The sequence below is a fragment of the Scomber scombrus genome, chromosome 17 (genome assembly GCF_963691925.1).
Source record: "Scomber scombrus chromosome 17, fScoSco1.1, whole genome shotgun sequence".
Taxonomy (NCBI): domain Eukaryota; kingdom Metazoa; phylum Chordata; class Actinopteri; order Scombriformes; family Scombridae; genus Scomber; species Scomber scombrus.
In genome coordinates this window covers 6,094,979-6,119,911 of record NC_084986.1, presented here as the reverse complement: position 1 = coordinate 6,119,911, position 24,933 = coordinate 6,094,979, and the positions used below count along the sequence as shown (strand labels likewise).

The 24,933-nt window shown below is 35.3% G+C and overlaps 1 protein-coding gene across 3 annotated transcripts in view; it reads right to left on the bottom strand.

Annotated features, from left to right (window-relative positions):
* LOC133997497 (sorting nexin-14-like) overlaps nucleotides 1–20,711 on the bottom strand; it is a 30,217-nt gene extending 9,506 nt beyond the window's left edge. For 2 of the 3 annotated variants that reach the window (XM_062437098.1, XM_062437099.1), the window contains exons 1-25: nucleotides 20,523–20,711; nucleotides 20,182–20,347; nucleotides 19,020–19,140; nucleotides 18,795–18,868; nucleotides 17,227–17,305; nucleotides 17,059–17,102; nucleotides 16,873–16,960; nucleotides 16,398–16,482; nucleotides 16,131–16,287; nucleotides 15,936–16,011; nucleotides 15,635–15,679; nucleotides 15,149–15,229; nucleotides 14,878–14,992; nucleotides 13,710–13,865; nucleotides 12,557–12,681; nucleotides 11,212–11,270; nucleotides 10,875–10,901; nucleotides 8,068–8,200; nucleotides 6,821–7,007; nucleotides 6,573–6,659; nucleotides 6,338–6,438; nucleotides 5,378–5,489; nucleotides 4,707–4,747; nucleotides 2,918–3,037; nucleotides 1,272–1,395 (exon numbers count right to left, since the gene is read on the bottom strand). In XM_062437098.1, coding sequence (XP_062293082.1) covers nucleotides 1,272–1,395; nucleotides 2,918–3,037; nucleotides 4,707–4,747; nucleotides 5,378–5,489; nucleotides 6,338–6,438; nucleotides 6,573–6,659; nucleotides 6,821–7,007; nucleotides 8,068–8,200; nucleotides 10,875–10,901; nucleotides 11,212–11,270; nucleotides 12,557–12,681; nucleotides 13,710–13,865; nucleotides 14,878–14,992; nucleotides 15,149–15,229; nucleotides 15,635–15,679; nucleotides 15,936–16,011; nucleotides 16,131–16,287; nucleotides 16,398–16,482; nucleotides 16,873–16,960; nucleotides 17,059–17,102; nucleotides 17,227–17,305; nucleotides 18,795–18,868; nucleotides 19,020–19,140; nucleotides 20,182–20,309 — 2,365 coding nt within the window. In that variant the 5' untranslated portion in view covers nucleotides 20,310–20,347; nucleotides 20,523–20,711. The remainder of the gene's footprint in view (nucleotides 1–1,271; nucleotides 1,396–2,917; nucleotides 3,038–4,706; nucleotides 4,748–5,377; nucleotides 5,490–6,337; nucleotides 6,439–6,572; nucleotides 6,660–6,820; nucleotides 7,008–8,067; nucleotides 8,201–10,874; nucleotides 10,902–11,211; nucleotides 11,271–12,556; nucleotides 12,682–13,709; nucleotides 13,866–14,877; nucleotides 14,993–15,148; nucleotides 15,230–15,634; nucleotides 15,680–15,935; nucleotides 16,012–16,130; nucleotides 16,288–16,397; nucleotides 16,483–16,872; nucleotides 16,961–17,058; nucleotides 17,103–17,226; nucleotides 17,306–18,794; nucleotides 18,869–19,019; nucleotides 19,141–20,181; nucleotides 20,348–20,522) is intronic. The other variant, XM_062437100.1, reaches the window with a different exon arrangement.
* Nucleotides 20,712–24,933: the final 4,222 nt, after the last annotated feature.

Genomic DNA, 24,933 nt, shown 5'->3' with positions numbered 1-24,933 from the left:
TCTCACGACACTCATGACATTTGGCGGAGCATCCCTTTAACGCTGTCAGACTGATGATAGACAGGTTTTGTTTTTTGTTATTTTTAAAGAATCAAAATAACTCCAGCAGAAACAGACAGTGTCTTTTTTTTTTTTTTTTTTTTTAACATTTTCTTCTTCCTCGTTAAAACCTAAACAAGTCTTTCCTGCCCAACTATTTGTCCTCATTGTTGAAGTGTTACTTAAATTTATTCAACTAATTTTTACTTAACTCATAAAAGTGGTGACATACCGACTGACCAAACGTTCTTTAAGCTGGAACATCTTGCTCAGTGGTTTTAAACTGCTCTTACAATCTCTCTTAGATCTCTTAGATCTTTAGGAAGCAATGAAGTGCTAGTACTTCAAGTCAGAACTGATTATGGTGAAGCTGCTTTTAGCTATGATGCTGTATGATGACCTTAAATGCTCCTAAACTTTAATCACTTCAAAAACTTAATTAAAAAAACTCCCCAATTTTCTTGTGTTCTGCTTTCTGAGTGATTGATTTCTCTGCTGTACTCTTATATACAGTCTATGGCTGTTTTCTTTTATCTATTTTGGAGAAACTGGATTTCTTCTTTTTTGTCCATTTGTATTTTATTTGATTTCACTTTACTCACCTTTTCATTTTTCTCTTAATTCAATTTTGATTTTGTTCTAATACAATTGCCTCTGTGTTTGAAAGATGAGACAGAAATAAACTTGCCTTTAAACAACTTGACCGTGTAGCTTTCTGTGAGTTTCTGACTTAGTTCTGCTGCAACTAATGATAATTTTCTTGATTGATCAATTACAGTTTGTCAATAAAATGTCTGTAAATATTGAAAAAATGTTTTTAATTTCCCACAGCCCAAGTTGAAGTCTTAAAATTGCATTTTGCAACAGTCCAAAACCCAATTTTTGCTTTAAACAGTTACTTAATTTAGTTACTGATTCATTCCCTCTTCATAATAACTCTACCTGTTCTGTCCTGAGCAGCCTTACACAGCAAAAGAGAAGTAACTTACTGAGGAGTGAAACCAAGAAAAACAACTTTACAGGATGTGTCCTTTACACAAACAATGGCTTCTGGTTTGTGGTTTGTTTATTTACTATTCGGTGGTTTTATACTGTGTGAAATCACAACTGTGACCCTGATGTTTGACTTTTAAAAAATCCCCAAAAAATAGTAGGAGCTCTTTGTATCCATAGGGCGGAACAGACGGTTAAAAGGTCCTTTAAGAGATGAATTATAAACATCATTTACTTACCGACATACATCATGTAGTCGTACATGCCGTTAACAGTGATCATCTCCAGGAAGTAGTTTTGGTTGTATCTCCTCTCCGAACTCTCTGACAGGTTAGCGTTGTTCTTGAACAGGTCGGTGAAGAGCTGCAGGTTTAAATAAAGTGAATTATCAGCATGAATATTAGAGTCACACGATACTACAGTAAATTATACATCTGAGTAGTTGGATGTCTTTTTTCCTGTCAGGTAGCTTTTAGGTCATTAAAATCATCCTATGCATCGCTCATCATGTGGCAGAAAGAGCAGCTGGGTTTTGCTCTGTACTCAGATACTCAGGTATTTGCTTCATTTTTGTGTTTCCCTAAAAATTGAAAGCATTGGTTTTGAATCATTCTCCTGTCTGGTGTCCAAATTTTGAATTAAAAGCACCTTTTTTCCATCTTGTACGCTATAGTCAGTCTAACTATAGGATGTCTACACTGGGTGAAATATTTCAATCACAGCTTTTCTATCTTTTAGGGTGTTTCCACTGCAACTTTCCCAGAGGACCAACAACCTCTTGAGAAACTCCGGGACTAAACCTGCATTTTACAGAAGAAACTGGAGAATAAATTGTGGTCCAGGTTAGGTTTTACTTTCCCAAGGTAGAGGAACTTTAGGGGAGCGGTTTGCAGGTCTGTGTGTTGTTTATTATTGGAACAATGACACCGCAGCTGCTAATTTCTGTACCGCTTCATTACTAAAAACAAGGAAGTAGTCTAGTATCGATATTAGGACGAGGAGAGGGCATTTCACATTGTTTGTTTATGTTTAAAGTAAAGTGAGCGTTTGTTATCGACCTTATGGCTGAGAGCACGAACGAGACAATGAATGAGAAATAAAACGTTATTTTCTGATAATCATCTCAGCAAATGAGTTACTGTGAGGTGTTTTCAGTGTCGTATCCTCCTCTATATTTATCCTTCTCACTCAAATATTCATTAACTCACACATCACAATAATCAACAGTAAATATAAGGTACAACTTTTAGTTGCTGAGTTTAGTTTCTTCGGGTGTTTCTGGAGCCTTTCAGCCAAAATGGGGCTTTTGGTAATTTTGGGATATCTAGAAAAGACGAAAAACAACACTTTGCCCTTTGGTTGGCCAAGACTCGGACATCCAGATTCAAACAGTTTTTTTCCTCCAAGCAATTTGCACTTTAAATAAGATTTAAAAAAAAAAAAAACTAAGGACAATGTCATCCACTCATGCTGCTACACACCCTAATTCTACTTTATAATGTACAATATACGTTATTTATTCTACTCTATGTTCTGTTTTTATTCTATTTAATGTCATGTGTTTTATTCAATGTCCTGAAAGATGATGATCTACTTTCCAGCAGCAGGCTGGTGTGTGTGTGTGTGGCACAGAGTCAAACGTTCAGGTTTATCATAACAACATATATCTTTCTTCCTTCCTGAGGCTGAAGGAAACTCAAATCTGATTTCTCTCTGCAGACTAACAGGAAAACACAATTCAAATTCCTTTTGATTAAGTGTTAAAGAGACAGAGTCTGAGGGATTAACCAAGTTCCATGGAGAAAGCAGTAAACATCCTGCTCTGATTTCAGTAGGAGAGAGAGATGTTTCGTTTGTGTTAAGGCGAGTTTGATTTTTTTTGTACCTTCTTGTTGTTCTCGGCGGTGGGGCTGAGGATGGTCAGCTCGGGTCGGCTTGGTTTGGGTTTGGGCGACTCGCAGGAGTTGAAGAAGGACTGGATGAAAGGCTCCAGGTTCTGTCCTTTCTGGAAAACAAAAATCAGCAAGTTTCATAGTTATTTGATATCATCAGATTTATGTTTGATAAGTCACCGCTCTGATGTGGAAATCTGTCTCAGATGTGAGGACGACATTCCTGACTTGATTGACTACTGGGATTTGAGATTAAAGTCATTCCTGTGAATTACACCCAAAATGTGCTGGTTTCCTGTGAGAAATCCCTTCTACTAAACCTTATTAACCACCTATCAGCCATTTTCTAACCTTAAAATCTAATTATGATGGAAATATAACTGGATCAACTTCTCAGCTGGTAGCTTACAAACCAGCTGCTGGGTTAAATATCATTCCCATGCTTTGGGTGCAAGACAACTGCTGTCACTGTCTCACACAATTCAAACAAATCTCACACCTAATAAGAGACAACTGCCTTTGATGAAATGTGTATAGTTATTTAAGTAATGCAGACATGCAAGTATTAAAGGTGGTAATTATACAAACAGATGCAAAGTTATTCAAAGCAGCAGCTACAAGAGCATCCTCGTAGCCCAGTGGTTGCAGCTCATGCTATATACCCGAAATGTCCCTGGCTCGAGTTCGGCACCTTTGTTGCATGTCAAACCCATTTCTGTCTCTGCTTATTTCTTGTCAGCCTCTCTGCCACCAACTGTCCAATAAAGTCAAAAAAGCCCAAAACATAATGTAAAAAAAAAAAAGCAGAAACAGAAAAGAAGTCAGCCACAATTTTTATAAAACATTCTTATCTAAATAAAAACTGCAGCTTTAGAGTAAGTGCAGGGTGTTTATATGTTCCTATAAAGCAAAGTATTGGATCATCAACATTAATTTAATTCATCCTTAAAGAGACTTTTGTGTCAATCCATACAGCAGATTTAAATATTTAACTGAATATGTGAAAACTTTAAACTTCTGGTGGCACTGTAGAAAAGTCAGAGGTTCACCGATGTGATTAGGATTCTTCCTCAGGGAACCATGAACATCTTTACTACATTTTAGGCAACCCATTGAATACTTATTGAGATATTTCAGTTTGGTACAATGTGGTAGACCAACCTCACCATCCCCAGAGTCAACCCTGCTAAAAATCTATTTTTATTAATATTAAGCAGTCCTGGGAATCCTGAGAAGAACTTATGTTTGTGAGAAGAAGTCATTTTAAAATCACAATCTTTTCTTTTCTTTTTTATTGCTGTGAGTGTTTGTTTAAAGCTTTCAAAGGGTTTCCCCGCCCACGCAGGGAGCTCAGAGCTCAGTGAGTGAACAATGCCTCTGGACTCAGATCCTCTAACTGAATGGAAGTTTCCATCCTCAATCTAACCTCATAACCTGCACATTGTATTATACTTTATTAAAAACAACTGCTTCATTCCAAAACAAGCAAATGTTTTCCTTTCTATAATCAGAAGGGAGATTAAAAAAGTGCACTAATCACTAATACAAAATAAAAAAACTTGGAGCAAGCTTTGGCCATTGCTTGTCAACATGCACTTTCACTCCTAAATCACATAAACTCCATTTATGCAGCATGAAAGCCTTTGTATGCATGTTTGATCCCCAAAAACATAGTTAAAAAGTGAACATGGGAGGTGAACATGGAAATAAGGGGGGGGAAGGAAAAAGCATTTAAAAAATACCAGCCTTGTGAATCATCATTACAGCAGAACATAAACTCACCTCTTTAATCAGCTTCCCCGGCACAGACTTGAAAATCTTCCCTGTAAAAGAAAAAGAGGCAGTTTATTCTTTTTATCTTCATTTGGACCCCCGTCAGATTTCACTAAGTGGTATTTACAGTGATCGCCTGCACAAGATGAGCAGGAATCAAACAAACAAGCAGTTCTAAATGAAAAATGAGCCATAATTAAAAACAAAAAGAAGCAAATCAAGCCAAATATAAAGATTAAAGTGAAATAAAAGGTGAATAATGTCAAAATATAAAGAAAAAGAAAAGGGAAACATATCAAAAACTTTAAGTAACATCTTTGTAATATTCACCAGATTTTGTTTTGGTGATTTTTTTTGGGAAGAAAATAAACTTTTTATGCGTTTTACATCTATGAGGAGCAGATTTCAGGCAGCAGAAGCTCTCTAGAGAACAGTTCTCATCACACAGTTTGATCAGGGACATGAGACAACCACAGTTAACTAGACGAGTATAATAAAGAAACCAAAAGCAAAAGAAGCTTGGTGTTTTACTCCAGAGGACTCTGAGAGGGGCGAGGAACAGCTCACTGCTCATTCACCAACATAACATCAGTGTAGTTAAGATTCAGACTCCAGCTTCTACCTGGATTAATCTGATGATGATGATGATGATGATGATGATGAACAGTGTGTAAACATACCCAGGTTAACGTCAGGCAGCATCCTGTCCAGGAACTGAGACTCCATGCTGTAAGGAGACAGGAAGTCTGCCAGCAGCTGACTGTTACTGAGCTCTGGATGCTGCAGGAGTCTCTGCACACAAACACGCATCAGGAGATTAATGCATGCATAGTTTCTTCTCTGCATTGCTTTTATTTATTGTGTTCTTATTTATTCTGTATGGTTTTATAGTTTTATATCGACCCTGCTCCTGTAAAGCATCTTTGAGTATTGTTAAAAGCGCTCTACAAATAAATGGTATTATTATTATTATTATTAGATATTTGACAGATGATCTTCTCCCAATAGAAACTGAAAAGTTTTTATAATGATAATAAAAGGTCTAAAAATATAAATAGTCTTGTCATCTTGTGCCTTACATACACAGATTATATAAACTTTACACAAATCATGACACAACTCTTATCTGTGACAATAAACCTTGACAACAAACCTTTCTTTGTCTTATTTGATTGTAAAATGTTCACAGTTAAAAGTAATCGTCCCCTCATCTCGTCCTTTTTACTCACCTTTTTATTTTTGTACTTTTTTATCCTCATAATTACATCTGAGTTTTTATTTGATTGTAATTCTCATTTCTCTGTGAAACACTTTGTGAACATTTGTTGGTTTTAAATGTTGTACATGTGCTCTATAAATAACTAGAGCTAAGTACTTACATATAACTTTTACTGACCTCTAATGCAAACGTAGAAATACATATAATGCAGTTCATTCAGCTCATGAGAGATACTTTGTTTGTTTCATTCAACACATAAAATCTCACATCTTTCATGTTAAAAATTCAATTTGACCTGATTACATAAGTAAGTATGCAGATATTACTAAAAGCTGCTTTTTCATATCATTGCACCCACATGATGTGTGTATAATTACTCTCATTTACCACAGATTCACATATATCTATCCAGGGAGAGTACCTGTAAATATTCCTCAAATTCTTCCCTTTTTGAGGCGAGGAACTCATAATTCTTTGGTCCAATTATTCTTTTTGAGGGAAGCTGTGCATCGGCAAATGAGCCTGGAAAAAAATATGAATTAAAAACATGAATATGTAATTCAGAATCGAGGTGAAACATGGAAAATATAAGAGAAAGAACACATACAACTATGATGGCTTTAATTTAATTTAATTAGGTAAAAGCACAATATTACCATGAAACTCAGTTAGTTTGGATTCCAGTACGTAGAACTCCATATATCTTCTGAAAACCGACCACTTCTCAGTTTCATGACCAACCGCTAGATAAGAAGAGCAAAAAAAAGAAGAAAATCAAAACATTTTCAAGTGTTAATGGAAAGAACTAACATTAGACTTCCTGTCAAGCTGCTGCACATCTGTAAATGAACCTAGAAGATAAACATCTGCAGCATGAACGGAGCACAGCCGGTGATTCATGTACCTTCTTTCCTGTCGTTGCGTTCCACGTCGATGCAGAAGACGGGGACCTTCTCTCTCTTGACCTCGTCGTCGTAGATGTCGATGAAAGGGATGGTGATGCCCCAGGCCGACAGGTTCCTCTGGATGCCCGGTGTGCTGGCGGGCTCTGCGGGGGAGTCGTCCTCCATCACCATGGTCGCCTCCTCCACCTGCAGGGATGCAAAGGACCAAATATGATGCTGAACAAGGGATAATGTGAAGTTTCTAACTATGCATATGTTATTCAATGAGACTTAAATGAATAAAACTAAGATTCTACAGCCATTAATTAAAGAGTCACATATTTCCCATGCTCACCATCATATTATAACATTTTCTAATCAGCACTGAGGCTGATGGGAACATCTGTAGATCTGCAGGTATTATAACGGTTTTGAAATTGGATATAAGACTAATATGGATGGCACTATGGACCAAGTGCAAACATTAAATATGATGTGCAATAAATACATAATTGAACAATGGAGGTTGAATACAATGTACAATGTTACGTCCAGTTTTACTTTATCTTCTTCATTTTATTTTTATATATTATATTATTTTTTGTTTTAAATTTTAATGATAAAAGGCACATGCACATTTTTTAAGGCTGAATAAAAAGATGAATGACAGATAAATAGTTAACGGATCGACTTAAAGTAAAGATTAAATTCACATGGATGCATGAGGTTTCCCCGTTCCTCACTTTCACTCTACCTCATCAACTTAAGCAAGAGATGCTCATCACAGCTCGATGCTTTCATTATATGTTTGGCTATTTTCTACTATATTTTCTAATTTATGTATTTTGTAAAGGAAAATAAGACCATCTTAATTTTGTGTTTTATGTTCACCAGAAACTTCACTGAGCAAAAAAAAAACTGTGTAAAAACACAAACAAATCAATCAATCAATAAGTACACACCGTTATTTATATTACCTTTTTATGTATGCATTCACTTTTTATCTAACCTACATAAAAGAAAGCACAACGCATCTCTTTACTTTGTTTTCTGTGTCATGATTTGATTTTAATGTCCGTGGAAAATACCACTTTATTCAGTTATTTAACACAAAAGGCTTAAAATATGTTATTTAACACATTATTGTATTATTTTCATTTCTGTGATCTACCATAAAAACAAGGTGACTCAACATATAAAATGATGGTGTCTTGATCTGTAGGACTAAATGTTTAAGAGACACACACAATGATGAAGACCCACTCACCGCATCTTCATCGATCTCGTTCATGGCGCTGGGTGGCAGCATTGCGCCCTCCATGGTCGTGCTCCTGAACACACCTTTGATTTTGCTCCCAATTCTGCTGATCCCGAACGTCTCGCCTCGTTTCGATGCGTTTCTGGGGTGAGCAAAAAAAAATAGCAGTACATGAAGATGTCACAGTTTCTAGTTGTGTGTTTAACAATCTGTATTTCACTGCTTCTTTCTCTCTTTAGTCTTAAATGCTCTGAAATAATCCTCTCTACCTGATTTATGTCTTTTTTATCTTAGTATATCATGCACTCTTTGGGCGTTAACAAGACTCTTTCTTACCCTAAAGAGAAGCAGCATATTCATCTATCAGGTTTTGTGAATTTGCCATGTTACAACAAATAAGTGATTTTTTCAAACCATCTCTGTGAAACTTATCAGTCGTTGAGCAGACATGCAGTAAAAACAGAGATGTTTATATTCATCAAGCAGCCACAGCAGCATGTAGTTCCTGAACACTAATATTCAATGTTTAACAAAGTGGTTTGACTTTAAAAAATAGGAAAACAAACTTTAAAAGAACAATTACGCCACTGGCAAAGTGCCTGAGTGAGCTGACTAACGGGTTTTGTTGTTTTTCTTCTCAGTCCTCAAACACACAGCAAAGAAACTTTATTTTAAAAGGTCATAAGTCAGACTTTACTTTGACTGAGAGGCTGATTGTTGAATTTGGAGGATTCAATGATTACTTTACTACATGCATCTACCTCTAAAACTTTCTCAAAGACACTTTTGGAATAAAAAGCCTGACCTGTAATTAGAGGTGGGAGATATGGCAAAAATATATCACGTTTTTTTCAGGCAGGATCACGATCCACGATCTTATCATGATTCTTTTTCATGTCGGTTTACTACTTTACAAATTTACTGACCAGTGCTATCAAACAACATAAAAACATGTGAGACTGAAAGACTTTACATTAAAACATAAACAACTCCATAAATAAACAAGAGCAGGTGTGCGAAGCTGCATTAAAAAGTAGTGACAGTCTATTTGGAGTTGTTGTTTAAAATGGATATTTGCAGTAAAACAGTAAAACCAAACAGCTGAAAAGCAAACAGTTCATTTTTTGTAGAAGCACTTAAAGTTTTCCAAACACAGCACACAAGAGCTGACATCACGCTGCTATCACCATGACAGCAGTTAGTGCTGCCAGGTAGCAGGCGAGCTAACAGCTAGACGGTTGCCCGGCTGTCAGATTAACACAAAGTGCAGTGAGTGAGCATCCAAGCAGGATATAAAAACAGCTGTAGATTTCACCACCGAACTGGAGATGAGGTGCGAGGCTCAGCGCTGTTATCCATTAGCCTCCTGCAAGCAGACTGCGCTGTGTGTCACGAAGCTGAACTGATACAATGTGCACTGTAGAACGATACTAACGATCCTTCTTAAAGGCAGATCATGGAGACATTTGAATCTAATTATCGTCATATTGCACACTCCCTACCTGTAATACTTAATTTCTGTCTTCACTTCAGCAAAGAAAACTTTTGAAGGGTTGCACAGGTAGTTAAACTCGTTTGTGACTCAATAAGAGAGTTATTTAAAATCTGATAAATTGCCTTACAGTTAAGTGATGTCTGCTGCACAACTGATGCATGCATATAAGTATGTTTTGTTTCAGCACATTTTGTAACATCAACACCTCGCTAACCTTAACCATCAACTACAGAGCGATAAGTAAAGAGCAAAGTACAGTGACTCAACTTGATGCTGCCAGCAGGGCATCTGCACATTTTTTTAAACAAATTTAATGACTTTTAAGACCTTTTTAATATTCAAAACCTCTTTAAGGAAAAAATAAAACCATTGCTGAGACACATAATAAAGCAGAAGCAGGATTTTACTGTTGTAGTAGTGTAGCGACTACTTTTCCAAAAAGGACCGACAAGCAGCTGTTCTACACAAACATATAAAAACCCTGATGTGAAACGACTGTGAGAATAAAGTGATGAAAGACGATGGTGGTGATGATGATGATGGTGATGGTCAACAGAAAATATCGGAGCTCTACTGACTCCCTTTGTCCAAATCTCCCGCTGCCACCCAAGTGAACAGGTAAAATAAGGGGAAACCACACCCATGTGTCAATCAATGCATGTGACGCAATACGTGCAGCCCAAGCAAATATAAACATAAATAAAACCTATTTTGGCTCCTACAAGTACAGTAGGTTGATATGAAGCTCATTTTCAAGTTATTTATATAGGACTGCAACTAATGATTAGTTTCATTATAGTTCCAACTAATGATTAGTTTCATTATAGTTCCAACTAATGATTATTTTTTTACTTGAATAAAAGTAATCAGAAAATAATAAAGATAATACTGAAAAATATCATAAACTGAACAATTATAGTTATGCTCGTTCACTCTGCCCTAACGCAAATCTAATTTAATGCCTTAACTTATACAATGCCAGACATTTTAAGACACTGAATATCAAAAACTAAATTTAAGACATTTAAGACTTTTTAAGGATCTACGTTAAAAGGCTCAAAAACAAATGCCAATCACAGCCAAAAAAACCTGAGGAGAAAATCTTTCACTGCTGTAAAATTCTACTATTTAATCAGAGTGCAAGCATCAGCATAAACTGCAAACAGAGTGAGCATCACTGCATCTCATGAGGTTAAGTTTGTCTTACTCAAGCAGCGTGTGTTTGATTGACAGTGAGACGTGATGTATCTGCATGCATCACCCTGGATATCTTGCAGGCAGCAGACTGTGCAGACAGGCAATATGCTGAAGACCTACTCACCTGTTGTCTTCCAAACTGAAGCTATTTCTGCAATAAGATGCAAAAGCAGCTAATGATGACCAAAACTTAGCTCGTATCACTACTTAGTTTGCACAAGACTAAATTAATTAAACTAATATTATGGATAAAATCAAAGTAATTATTGTGAAATTAATCTCACTGTTCAAACACTCACATCTAGTAAATCAATACTATCAGTAAAAATGTGTATTTATGTTCTTTTCAGCATCATTGTCACATTTTTTCCCCTTTTTCTTGATTTTTTTATTACTGTATGAAAACTAAATTAAGAGCAAATAAAACCATATAGAAGTATATAAAAATCCACATCACACACCTGTTGATCCTGCTGTTCCTTGCTGGAGACTCGGCTCCCCTCAGCAGGTGTCTGAAGTACTGAAAACACAAACAGGAGAAACTGTCAGTGCACAAATGATAATTTAATCTTCAACTCTGAGTCTGGCGCTGATGTTTAGAAATATATATTTGTTTCTCTCCGCTGTGACACACTGTTGATATTTGACCAGACAGTATCTCAGATCTCAGATGCTGGTTTATCTTTTCTTCCAATTATTTCCTGGCACTGTGAGGATCTTATCCGCTGTCATGTCATTTACTCAGTTTGAGAGTCTGAGACCAAACTTGTAGCCAATCACTAAGAAGGACAGAACAAAGGCGTAAAAGTGCTTGGACATTTTATTCATATATAATAAACAAACACGTGTTTATCTATTTCATCATTTATTAGGGAATCTTGCTGCCTTTAAGTATAAAAATATAGATTTTAAGTTAAGTCACACATTTGCTAGGGCTGAGCAATAAATCGATATTATATGGACATTGTGATATTTTATAGATATCGTCTTAGATTTTGAATATCGTAATATGGTGATACGGAATAAGCGTCGTCTTCTCCTGCTTTTAAAGGCTTCATTACAGTATAAATGAAATTTTCTGAGCTTAACAGACTGTACTATTATCTGCCTTTATCCACTTAGTCATTATATCCACATTACTGATGATTGTTAATCAAAAAATCTCATTGCATAAATATTTTGTGAAAGCACAGATAGTCGTCTCTACAATATTGTCAAAATATCGATATTGAGGTATTATTATATCATAAATATTGTGATCGTGATATTTGATTCTAACATTTGCACCGTCCGAATGGGCTACTTTCCAGATGTTGGAAGAGAAATCTTCACAAAACATCAAAAATTCTGTGTAAATCCCCCTTTTTGTAACATCACCAACTTTGACTGTCAACAACAAAGCGATATCTGGCCAGACAGTATCTCAGACGTTTATCTTTCTTCCTTTTTTGACTCTGACTCCTCTGCACTCACACTAGCTGTGTGAGTAGCGGCGTTAAATCAGTGTTGAGCTTGGAGCAGCTTTTGTGTACCCAGGCTATTAATGGTAGTAGATGAGAAGGCATCTGAGAACTGCCTGGCAGTAAAAGGGCATCATTTCCTGGCAGTGGAGGAGGAGAGCGAGGTGGAAAACAAAATGGGCCTAAAATCAGATAAGCTGACATTGTTTATGTGGACATTTGAGAACATTTGCTCACACATTATTTTCACTTCTACTCTGAGCAGTTAGTAAAATCAGATATTTAAAAGGAGAAATGTTAAATGATCTGTTTATGTATGAATAACTCAGTTTTTTTAAAGTCTTACTTCATCGCTGTGACAGAACATGGGGGTGAAGACTCTCTCCAGCAGAGACAGGACGTGTTCATACGCCTCAAAAAGGCAGCGCATCGTCTGCAGCTTCACCACTCCAGTGTACGGCCCTTTAGCAACTGAGAGGGAAGACCAGGAAAAGGGAAGTTAAACTGGTATCTGTGTTCATTTTGGGGTTTTTGTTTAGAAGGTTTTAAATGGAGGGAGGAAAATCAGGAAAGCACCAAACAAGCTTGTACACAAATATCAACACGTTATAAATAGTTGTAAAAGAGAAACCTAAACATCTGGATGAACTGATGAGTTTCATTGAACTTTTAACTCTGTTTGAACCTCTGATCCCAGTCCTGTCACTCATGGCTGTGGTTCAACTATTAGTCAATTAGTCTTGACTATTTATTGATAGTTGAATTATCATTTTTGGTCTATTTTTAAATACAAAATGCCAAAAATATGCTGGTTTCAAAGCTTTTTTATGTCAGACCTGGCAATGAACTGATTATCTTTAGATTTTTGAAGTGGCTCTAAGAAATCACAACTTTTTTCACTATATTGTGATATTATAAATCAAGAAAATAATCAGAACATTTATGAATTAAGTTAGTTGCAGCCCTAGTGTGGTCAGAAGTGTACTTTATTGCACCTATAACCACACATAAGTTAAATAAATATGTTGTCTCAAGTATGTTTTCTTTTTTACTATGTTTTTAACAAAATAATCAGAATTATTATATTACAGCTGTTCAATACAGAGGTTTCTCACGTTGACATGACTGTACGACGTTGAGCATCTTAATCCATATCATCTTATATTGTAAGTCTGTGTAACTAACACTGTCTAAGGTTAGTTTTTCAAAATTAATAAAAAAATGTAAAAATGTATGCTGTAATGTTACCAAGACTAATTTGTTGAGTTTTTATTCATCTTTATAATCTGCACTTAACCGTGGAGAAGAATGCAGCACAGAAAGATAAATCCAATCCATTATGTTGTAATGTAGGAAATCCAATGTCTTACTAGTAATAATAACTACTATATATATTAATTTTTATCCATTTTCCATTTTAATATTCATTCTTCCAAACTGTAAAGCCTAAAAGAGGGAAGCTCGGCACCATAATGAAGAATGTACTGTAAGTATCTCACTGTTCTTGATCTCCTCCACGATGAACGGGTCGAAGCTGATCTTGTCGATGCTTTCGTCGAGGCAGTAGGTCTCGTAGATGTGCAGCACCTCGCCGTGTAGACGCTGCAGCTCAGAGTCACTCAGCTCCGGACTCAGGATCTTATCGTTAAACTCCTCTGGAGCATAAAAAAAAGTTTTACATGATCAGACTGACATGGAAGTTATGACGAAGGGCTCAGGTGAAGGAGATACAACTTGACATGTATTACAAAAGCAGTGGTAATATAGATATAGAATATTTACTACAAAAAAACAAATATTCCTGTTTTCTTATGCATGGACTTTGATGGCATAGTTGCACTTGTGCATCATCCCATACACTACCGCTACCACACGATGTATGTTATTATAATGTAATGTATTGTAATTTGATAAAGCTCAAATATTTTTTTCATGCCTAAAGAGAAATAAAAAGCACTTGGGGAAAAAATCCTGACTGATGTTGTCATAATTCATGCATGAAAGGGTCAAGCAATTACTAAAATTTGTCGATGATAAATGATGCCACCAATCAATGTATTGTTTCATCCAACCTGGGGATGGAGAACATAATTGGTAACCCAACATTTATCACAAGATCAATAACATGATAGGAAAGCAAAAAGAAATATATTTGAAACTCAAGATTATGTTCATTTAATTCACTAGACTTTACTCTCACGTTTTCTTTTGATCTCTTACTTAATTGTTTCTTATCTATTCAAGTCTGAAGAAAAGAAAATATTGCAAAGGAATATTGCACAACCCTTATTGCCCCGCCTAATCCTGCTACACCATTTATTGCACTGTCTCAAGTTTATACATATGGTTTATATATTGCACAGTCCATTTTGCATAGAGTCCATATTGCACTTTATCCCATCTGGTTAATAGATCGAGCTGTGGTGGCTGAAGGGGGGGGGGCATGATTGTTCAGCTCTGTGATGCCCTGGGGAAAAAAAGTTTTGAAGTCTACAGTTGCAGACTTTAAAGGCCGGATAACGCCTGCCAGATGGAAGTAGGTACGATGGTCAGCCAGTGACACGAGGTCACAAGTAGACAAAGGTTTGTAATCACTGGTGTATTTGAATGAAGGCTGGCTAATGCATTAAGTGTGCAGCAGTGTTTGTATGTGACGGTGGTTCTTACCCACAGCGAGGCAGAACTGCAGTACGTGCACGGCTCCTTCCTGCTTCAGGAGGTTCATGAATCGAAAGAGGAGATCCTGCTGCTCCCTGATCTCCTTCAGATCCAACTTCAGCACCTGCATGACCAGCCAAAATAGTTTATTACCACCATGTTAGACAACAAGTCATAACATATTTTTTCTCTTTTCTTTTCTTGACCTGTCACAGGAATCAGTAATGGATCAGTTCTGCAGTAAATAAAGTCATGCGCTTTCTCACAGCGAGATACTTACAGACGGCTTTTTGTTGCTGAAGTCGGCATATTTCTTTAAAAATGGAACCAGAGGAGACGGAGGCTCTGTAGCTTCTTCTGGCTGGAGACACAGATGGGGAGATGGGATTTAAATGAGCAAGATAACACTGTATTCAGGTCTCAATGAATTCAACTATATTCATATAAATTTGTTGTCCTGAATTATCTCTGAACAGTTTTGTTCAAGGAAAAAAAGACTCCACTTTTAAAGAATGACACAATACACTAACTACTTATCCTCAGACTCATCCTCCTCTTATATCTGCACTAATCTGGGTAGAGCAGGTTTCAGGTGTACTGTGCACCTTTTTTAAAATGGATTAAACTGCAAACTCCTCTCAAACTGGAGTCTTTAATTCCCCTTGGAGATTTTAAAACTTGTTTTTTATGACTCTGGCTACTGTTTTGATTCATTATTTGTTTGTGTGGTCCGAGTTTAAATATATAAATTAAACATATAGCTTACCGGAGTGTCATCAACAAATATAAGCACCATTAGGTTCACAGTATCCTGAAAAATGGAGAGAGAGAGAGAGAGAGAGAGAGAGTTATCAATGCTTTCAATAGAGAGACTGTTTGAGTATTTTTCATGCTATGCTTTCTTATTTCATCACAACATCCTGTTTAGACACTATCTAAGTCTAACAAAAATAATTCAGAAGTTACATTTAGCTTAAATAGCCAAATGACATAATTGTCTATTGTCCCCAATTTCACAAATTCGAAGTGCTCTTTATTTGTTCGTTATTATTTCTTTCTCCACTTACAGGGTCGGCCATGAAGTCCATAGTTGGTAGCAGAACAGACCCAGCCATCACTTCTCGCAGCAGCAGAGCCAGAGACCTGAACAAAGACACCAGAAGCAACTTTTACTACATGATCAACACTTAGAGGATTTAGAAGCCACTCAGGCCTTTTAGATAAGAGCTTTTAGCTTCTTTGGTTTGTGTCTGCAGTCCTACCTGCAGTCAGTTGCTTTGGGAGGCATGACGTAAGAGAACAGCATCTCAGTCAGCTTCCTCAGGTAGAGCAGCTCGTCTTTGCGGCTGTGTAGAGCGATGTGAAGATCACCGCCGTATTCATCCAGAGCTGCCTGCTGAAGACCCTCCAAATTCTTCACTAAAAACACAAACACACACACACACACACACAAATAATAAAATAAATATCCAATTAATATATCATTATGATGTAAAGTGAATCTTACAAAGGGTTTTTATGCTTCTCACCTTTTCCTCGAGCTTTCGCAAAAATCTCAATATGCTTCATTGTAGCTTTCATGACTTTATCTGCAAACACAGCGGGGATATCAACCTGCCGAAAGAGAAACAATGAACACAGCTCATGTTTTGGGGAGGAGAGACACAAAATTAAAGCATCTATTTAAGCACGTCTGTGAAATCATCATGTCTACATGGTCAATGTCTGATTTCTACAATCTGCTTTAGCTTTCTGCCTCTTCTACAGGGGCAGGGCCATCTTCAGGAGGTGAATAATAAAGTATAATTCATCAATATATAGAGACACATGGAGTCGCTGTATTGACTTTGAGTGATGCAACAACCTGCATTTAACTTTTCTATGTAAATTATCCACTGAAAATCATAAGAAGAGGATTAAAGAAAGTCAAATCTTCTATAAGAGAGCAACGAGATAAACTTTGAGGTTTGTGTCTATTTCCGCTGATGACTGTTTAAGCGTCACCTTCTGAGCTCGGCGGACGAGCACCGATGCAAAGAAGCGAAAGGTCATCCTCAGTTCATCCACACACGAATCGTCATCTGTGATGTCCCTGAAATCCAGACGAGGAAGTTAAAAACAAGTTGTTGACTGTTGCCTGTAAATATTAACTTTCTGAAGACTGTACAACACTTTCGGGTTGGTCCTCACCTGTACCAGGGGTACACAAAGTTCTCCAGAACTAACTCGAACACCTATAAATGATGATGATGACATTTATATTCATTTACAGGTCTATTTAGATTATACAGAAACAGATGATTGGATGACTGTATGTACACATTGAACATTGAACAACGTATCCATCCAATGAGGTACCTCTGCTATCGAAGCGTCCACTTTTGAGGTAACCTTCAGATCCAACCATGGCTGATAGTTTTCGAGCAGCAGCGTTGGCCTAAAATACAATGAAAGATTTGTGCATAACATCAGTGCATGCTTCCTGAAAGCTTCTCAGCTCACACTTTGACAGAATAAACACAGCAAATCATTAGCAGCACAAGAATAAAAACTCACTCCAGCTAAGAGACAAACAACGCTCATGTTTTTCCTTCACTAGGGTCTGTATTTCATGTTACTTATTCTCTAAAGCCTCAATACTTTAGACAATGAGTGAGAAAATAGTGAGGTGAGACAGAAATGAGAGGTGAGCATGAAAGTCAAACCAAACAGAAACTGAAAACATATAATACGTGGTCCGTGTTTCATTGTGGTTAAACAGGCTTACAGTGACAGTTAATCACTCATACTGGAACTTCACTTTCATTCTCTCTCTCTCTCTCTCTCTCTCTCTCTCTCTCTCTCTCTCTCTCTCTCTCTCTCTCTCTCTCTCTCTCTCTCTCTCTCTCTCTCTCTCTCTCTCTCTCTCTCTCTCTCTCTCTCTCTCTCTCTCTCTCTCTCTCTCTCTCTCTACTTTCTCTCCCCCCTTCACTACTTTCTCTCCCCCCCTTCACTACTTTCTCTCTCTCCCCTCTTCACTACTTTCTCTCTCTCCCCCCTTCACTACTTTCTCTCTCTCCCCCCTTCACTACTTTCTCTCTCAGATTGTGCAACTATTTATTGGATTTTAGGAGGATAAACAGATAGTGAGATTGTATCTGAGTTAAAACATGCATGAACCTACACAAAGACAAACTGACTTTCTTGACTGCACACTGACGGGGGTTGGTAAAGGGAGAGACTGACATTAGACTGACATTAGACTCACTGAGACGTTGTTATAACATTAAACTATACAGATAAATTAACTGGTGTATAATGTTGTCTGTAAGATTAAGTGCTGCTTTACAATCTCCCACTAGGTGGCACAAGAGTAACGTGTCTTAACAAAAGTTCAAAACCAGTCTGATGTTTTAGAGCTGCAACTAACACTGATTATCTTCATGATTAATCAATTAGTCATAAAATATCAGAAAACAGTAGAAAAATGTAAAATACTATTTCCTGAAGCCTGAAGATGATGTGTGACGATTTGATATTCAGTTTGTTGTCACACAACACAAAGAAAGCAACAAATCCTCAATGAAAATTTGGTATTTTTGCTTGAATAATTCCTTAAAACTATTGATCAACTATGAAAATAGTAGCTCATTCATTTTCTATTGATCTTCCTCAGTTGATAAACTAATTGTTTCAACTCTAGTTTGATTACTAAACATATGTTGATGGGTGAAAACAACACACTTATAACTAGTAATATACAAATATACTGTTTTAAAATGCCAATCAAATGAGGAAGACACGTTTCCTTAAGTACAATAAAACCTCAGTTCAAATAAATAAAAATCAACACGACAATGGAACAACAATTACATTCTTTTGCTTTACAGTATAACTTCCTGTCCGTTAATTAACACGTTAAGCATTTAGAAATCTTGTGAACATACCGGTGACGTTTGCATTTGACCTTCCCACAAACCGCACAGCTGTGACCCAAAGGAAACAACTCCTGATCCTGCCTCTGTTGGAGGGGGGGGGGGGGAGAAAACCCAGAGTGGCACAAAATAAACTATCAGAAGCTACTAACACCACACTCCTCCACAATGTGCGTCACAATTTAGATAAAACTGAACTCTATAAACATGCAAACAGGCCTCCGATGTGTGACTCACTTTGTTCCTCGGCTTCACGGGGTAAAAGATATTTGGGAGGAGAGACTCTGGTCCGAGAGAGCAGTAGAAAGTGATGACACCCGCCAGGAAAGACCAGAAGACCATCAGGATGTGGATATACCTGGAGGGACGTTGTTATTATTATCATTATTATCACAGCTTTAAAACTCACAAAATGAACAAAAATCATTGCTCAAATTGATCTATAGCGCCTCCTTGTGTTCACTACTTATGTACTACAACTATAACCATGTGTCATTATTAAGCAATATAAAGTTAAAGCTGTAAGTGTCCCATTCGGAGAGTCATACAGCTCTTTTAAAGATAAAGAGTTCATTATTAAGTGCTTTCTTATTCAAACATTTACATTTCATGAATTAGAAAAGGAGCTATGAATCACTTTGTCTATAAAATGTGAGTGAAACCTGCTCGCTATAATTTATTTGTGCCCAAAATGTCTTTAAATGTCTTGTTTTGTTTGTTAAACGCTCCGAAATCCACAGATATTCACTTTTCTATGATAAATGACTCATAAAAGCTTCAAATCCTCACATTTAAGGCGTAGCAACCAGCAAATGTTTGATATTTTACATAAAAAATGACTAAAACAAATATTAAATTTTCATAATAATCACATTTTTGCCAATTTCAACAAAAACTTCAAAGCTGTTGTATTGGATTAAATCAGCTTTGCACAGATGTACTAATGAAGTGACCTGAGACTGTACATAATAATAATAATAATAATATATCAGTCAGAGAAACCAGAGCACTACTTTTACTGTAATACTTTAACTAAATCACTCATAATACTTATGTACTTTTACTGCAGCACCAACAACATGTTGCTGCTAATACATCTGTGCTTATACTTTGAAAATATGCTAATGCATGCAGGACTTTTACTTGTTATAATGCAGTATATATATATATATATATATATATATATATATATATATATATATATATTGTTTTACATTGCTATATTGGTACTTTTACAGTCGGTGTAAACACTTCTTGCAGCACTCAGGTGACACAGATAAACAACTCTGCTCTGATAGACTCGTCCAGACTATCACATGACCCACAACAAGATAATCACTCAGTCAGTCACAGTTAAACTACACTTTTATTTATTTATTATTATCATTATGTTGTTTACCTGTTGAGCAGCACAGTCATGCAGAGCATAGACAGCAGCAGAAAGCAGAAGACTGGATATTGTCGTCCAGTTTCCTGCAGGACATCCACCTTCAGTCCCTTCTTCAAACTCTCCAAAAAGCCTGCCATCTTCCTCTTCCTCCTCCTCTTCCTCCTGTTGACAGCGACTTCACAGCAAAACAAACAAAACCCTCCATGAACAAGTTAAATAAATAAACACATGCTGCTTTTTCAGCTTAGTTTTAACCACTTAAACACTAGAAAAATACCAAAGTTTAACCCTTTAAAAAGGAAAAGTTGCAGCTCAGCTAACAACCCGAGCTAGTTGTTTTTTTTACTTACAGCAACAACACTTTCAAACCACTGCTTCATATAATTAAAGGTGTTTTATCCATAAGTAGAGTCTTCATCTGAGAGCCAGACATTTCCCAAACAACATCCACGTTACTTTGTCTCCATTTCCAAAGTTGTTACTTCATGTTTTCCCGTTTTTAAAAAGATACTTCCCTGACAGATGGGGTGTTTCTTTTTTATAATCCGACCCGCGGGTTGCCAGATCTGCTAAAGAAGTAATACGCGCATATTGGGTTAAAGTAATAACAAAAAGCCACAAAACAAGTATTTATATTCTTATTAAAACCTAACCCACTAAACTAAGAGGGCTATATGGTAAACAATAGTACATTTATCAAATTAAGCATGAAAGTGAAGGATGAATGGACTCACATTTAGAAGTAATTGCACATTTGTTTAATAAAAATGCCACAAAACAAGTATTTATATTCTTATTCAAACCTAACCAACTAAACCTAATAAGGATAAATGGTAAACAATAATTAATCAAATTAAGTATGAAAGGGATGAATGGACTCTCATTTAGGGCTGCAACTAATAATCAGTATCAATTAATCTTTTGATCATTTTTAATCCATTAAATAAAGACAAAGAAAAGCAGCAAAGCAGCTCAGATGAAAGCAGAGGATGGTTGACATTTTTTTCTTATCAAAATAGTAATTTTCTGTCAATCAACGAGCTTATCAATTAATCTACTAACCATTTAAATCAGGGGTGTCAAACTCATTTTAGTTCAAGGCCCACATAAAGCCCAATTTGACCCGTGAAATCATTGCATAATAACATATATATGATATACATTATAACTTTATTATAATAAACAATCTATTTACAAAACAGGTGAACAGCACGAGATGTCTTTAGAAAAATTTGCTTTTGCACAGAAGCTGCTGATTGATAACATTTTGTACAATGTTGAATATATGAATGTTTTAAATATGACCACAATATGTATTCATTGGTTTTTTTTATAGGATTGTATTCTTCTCAGGGTGGAAAAAAACCTCTGAAGCAACAGAAACATTGGAATTATTTTTCTTCCAATTTCATACTTGCAGGTCGTATATTTGACACCGCTGATTTAAGTGTTTATGTGAAATCTGAATATCTGGAGAAACAAAATCTAGTTTTCTATGATTTTACCTCGCTCTGTCTTTGAGTATTGTGTTTATTCTATATTTTTTCTGGTATTTCAGGTTTTCTTTTTATGCAATGCACAAGTAAACGTACCAAAAAAACGGATTAAGCAGCGGACATGGCAACCCTGATTCCAAACTGCGTCACTTCCGCCGGGACTATCCGCCTTTTTTTTAAACATTTATTTCAGCGCCACTGATTTGAATTGAGCCCAAATGTAAAATATCAATTAGTCTGTTTACTCTTTAAAAATATATAAGTTTAATGTTTTATTTTATTTGTTTGTTTTGTGGTACAGGTCATACTTTAACTACATCACTCATAATACTGCTGTACTTGAATATTTTTAAACTGCTGTATTTGTACTTTTAATGATGGATCTAAATACTTCTTCCACCACTGACCAACACATGAAAATGTCACCTTGTATTCTGAGAAATAACATTTTTCACTATTTCTGACACATCTGACAAATTACTTGATAAGTCGAAATATGATTCACTAGATTGATCAATACTGAAATTCGTTAGTTACAGCCCTTGATATTTATATATATATATATATATATATATATATTTTTTTTTTTTTTGTCTAGGCTTCTTTATTTTACACTCTTATCATTTTTATTTGTCTATTTCTTGTCTTTTAATCTTAACCTAGCTTTAGTCCAGCTTTTATTAAACTTCTTCTATTTTACTTTGTCTTTTTAATCTTATTTTAACATATTTTTTAAATTCTAATTTTTAATAAACCTTTTCTTGTTTTTAACCATTTTATTTTATTTTTTAACTTTTTATTAAAATTTTTAAGCATTTTTGTTTTCTTTTGCGTGCTTTGGTCTCCAGTTTTGTCTTTTAATTGTTTTATTATATTTTTAAAAAATCGTATTATCAGCTTGTCAATCATGCAACTGTGAAGCACTTTGAACTACACTAGTCTGTATGAAAAGTGCTATATAAATTAAAGTTTGATTGGTCATTTTACTATTTTGGCCTTATTTGACACTGGGTATCTTTGTTTAAGAAAATAATTTTCATTATCATATATATAAAATATTAGAAAAGTGCTCTTGTAAACACTGCCTTTGTCCATCTGTAATGCACCACATTAAACCAATGACCTACAATTATGAATATTTACAAGAAATTACACTGATGACAAAATAAACACACACAGCCACGGTCAAAGTCAATAACTTTATTAGAAAAATAGGTTTAACTCACCTCACTGTACAGTATAAAACAATTCATTTGCAAGAATGCAAACACACTTGTTAGCAAAACAAAACAAAAACAAAAAAAACAAACAAAAAAATTCTTGACCCCTAAAATTGGAGATCCAACAGAGTCAATAATAAAAAGGGGAGAAAAATAAAAATAATAATTATAATTATAATAATAATAATAATAATAATAATAAATGATCTGGCTCTTTTTCACAAAGTGGGTAAAAAGAGAAAGAACAATAACAAGAAAAGCTAAACATGAGTCTGATTCAAGACATTGTTGTTTTTCTGTGGTTGCAAATGTCACAAAAAAATAAAATAAAATAAAAAAAGGCAAAGACTTCAACACACTACTGATGTTTATAATGTCAGGAGAAATCCAGCCTCAGGTACGGCAGCACCATTTAAAATTAAATTAAAAAAACAAAAAACACACAAAACAAAAGAAAACACAAAAACCGGTGATGTTAAAAGTATTCCAAAAGTTACTGTATGATAAAAGTGTTGTAATTTACTTTCTTTTTTTTTTTTTTTTGGGTGTACCCACTTTTAAATTAATTTTTTGTAATTTAATGCGAGTTCCTAAAATTCCCAAAATGCCTTTTCAACAGGCTCTAAAAAACACACACTTTAATTCCCCATTAAAAAAAGACCAAAACCAACAATTTACTAACAAATATTGTTACTTATTCCTCTTTATATCTTATTAAACCACATTTTTAACTTTAACTTTTTTTTAAATATTGAACACTTAAATAGACATTAAATCAGAAATCGCAGCCCTTAAAGCACCAAAGTAGTATTGCTGCCAGAAATACTTATTAAAGCACCAAGTCAATTAAAGAAAATCCAATAAATGTGCCTTTTCTTTCTGTTACAGCTGTTTTAAGAAATTTGTTTTTTTTTAAAACATGAAACAACATATTTGTGAGTAATTTTAAATATTAACGTGCTCAGTAGAAATCAATGGATTTGGAGCTGAGAGACATTAAACGTCTGAAAGTGTGAAAAAAAACTCCACATATTGTTGGTTTTGGTCTGTTGATGGGATTTGTGGATAATAACACAATAAAACAGCCTTTTCCTTTAAATTTGCTACTGTTTGTTTTTTTGTGTTTTACATACAAGATGTTTACAATTTGACTTTTTTTTTTCTTCCAAAAACAAACCAAAAATAAGCACAATAGAAAATCAATCTCAGGTACAGTTGTGGTGATATTTTTCTTTTCTTTTTTTTTTCTTTTTTTAAGTTTTCTGAACTTATACACTTTATATCTTCCAAGTAGGTAAATTATTATACACCCAATAAAACAAAAAATTGCCCAAATAAAACGGAAATAAAAAAGCTTGTTACTTTCCCCCAAAGTTTAAATGTTTTAAGGGATGGATTTTCTCCTTTTTAACATGTTGATTTCCAGTCTAATGTGTGTACACTGATAATGAAAAGACATGAATTTACAACAGTTTTTACTCTATAACAAATGTATCACAACCACATACTGTATATGGCATGATAATCCATCTACACAATGTCATAATGTGAAAATTTATAACCATGCTTTTTTTTTTTTTTTTCCTCTTTCCAAAATGCTAACTTTTACCATGCCATGTTTAATTAATTAATTATTCCTCAACTTTCAAACAGGAACCTGGAGATGAATTACTCTTTACTCTTCCAGATCTGTTTTCTGAGAGTCTACTTTTTTTTTTTTTTTTTTTAATTAGCCAACTTCACTGGATGTCAGCTGTCATTCTCGTTATGCACAACAACAAACAAAAAAACAAAAAAGAAAAGAGAAAAAAAAGGAGAAGTTTGTGCAGAGCAGATAGCCAGCCTGAGTCATCACTTTGAAAACATCCTTAGATGGATGGGTACAAATAAAAAAAACTAAACAAAAACAAAAAAATTAAGACAAGTTTCCTCGTCGTGGAAGACAAAGAATGACTGTGGCTCCTCTGTAGAGGGCGCCATTTCCAGGCATTTGAGATTTCACAAACAAAAAAAAAAACAATTATAAAACAATTTTCCTCATCTAA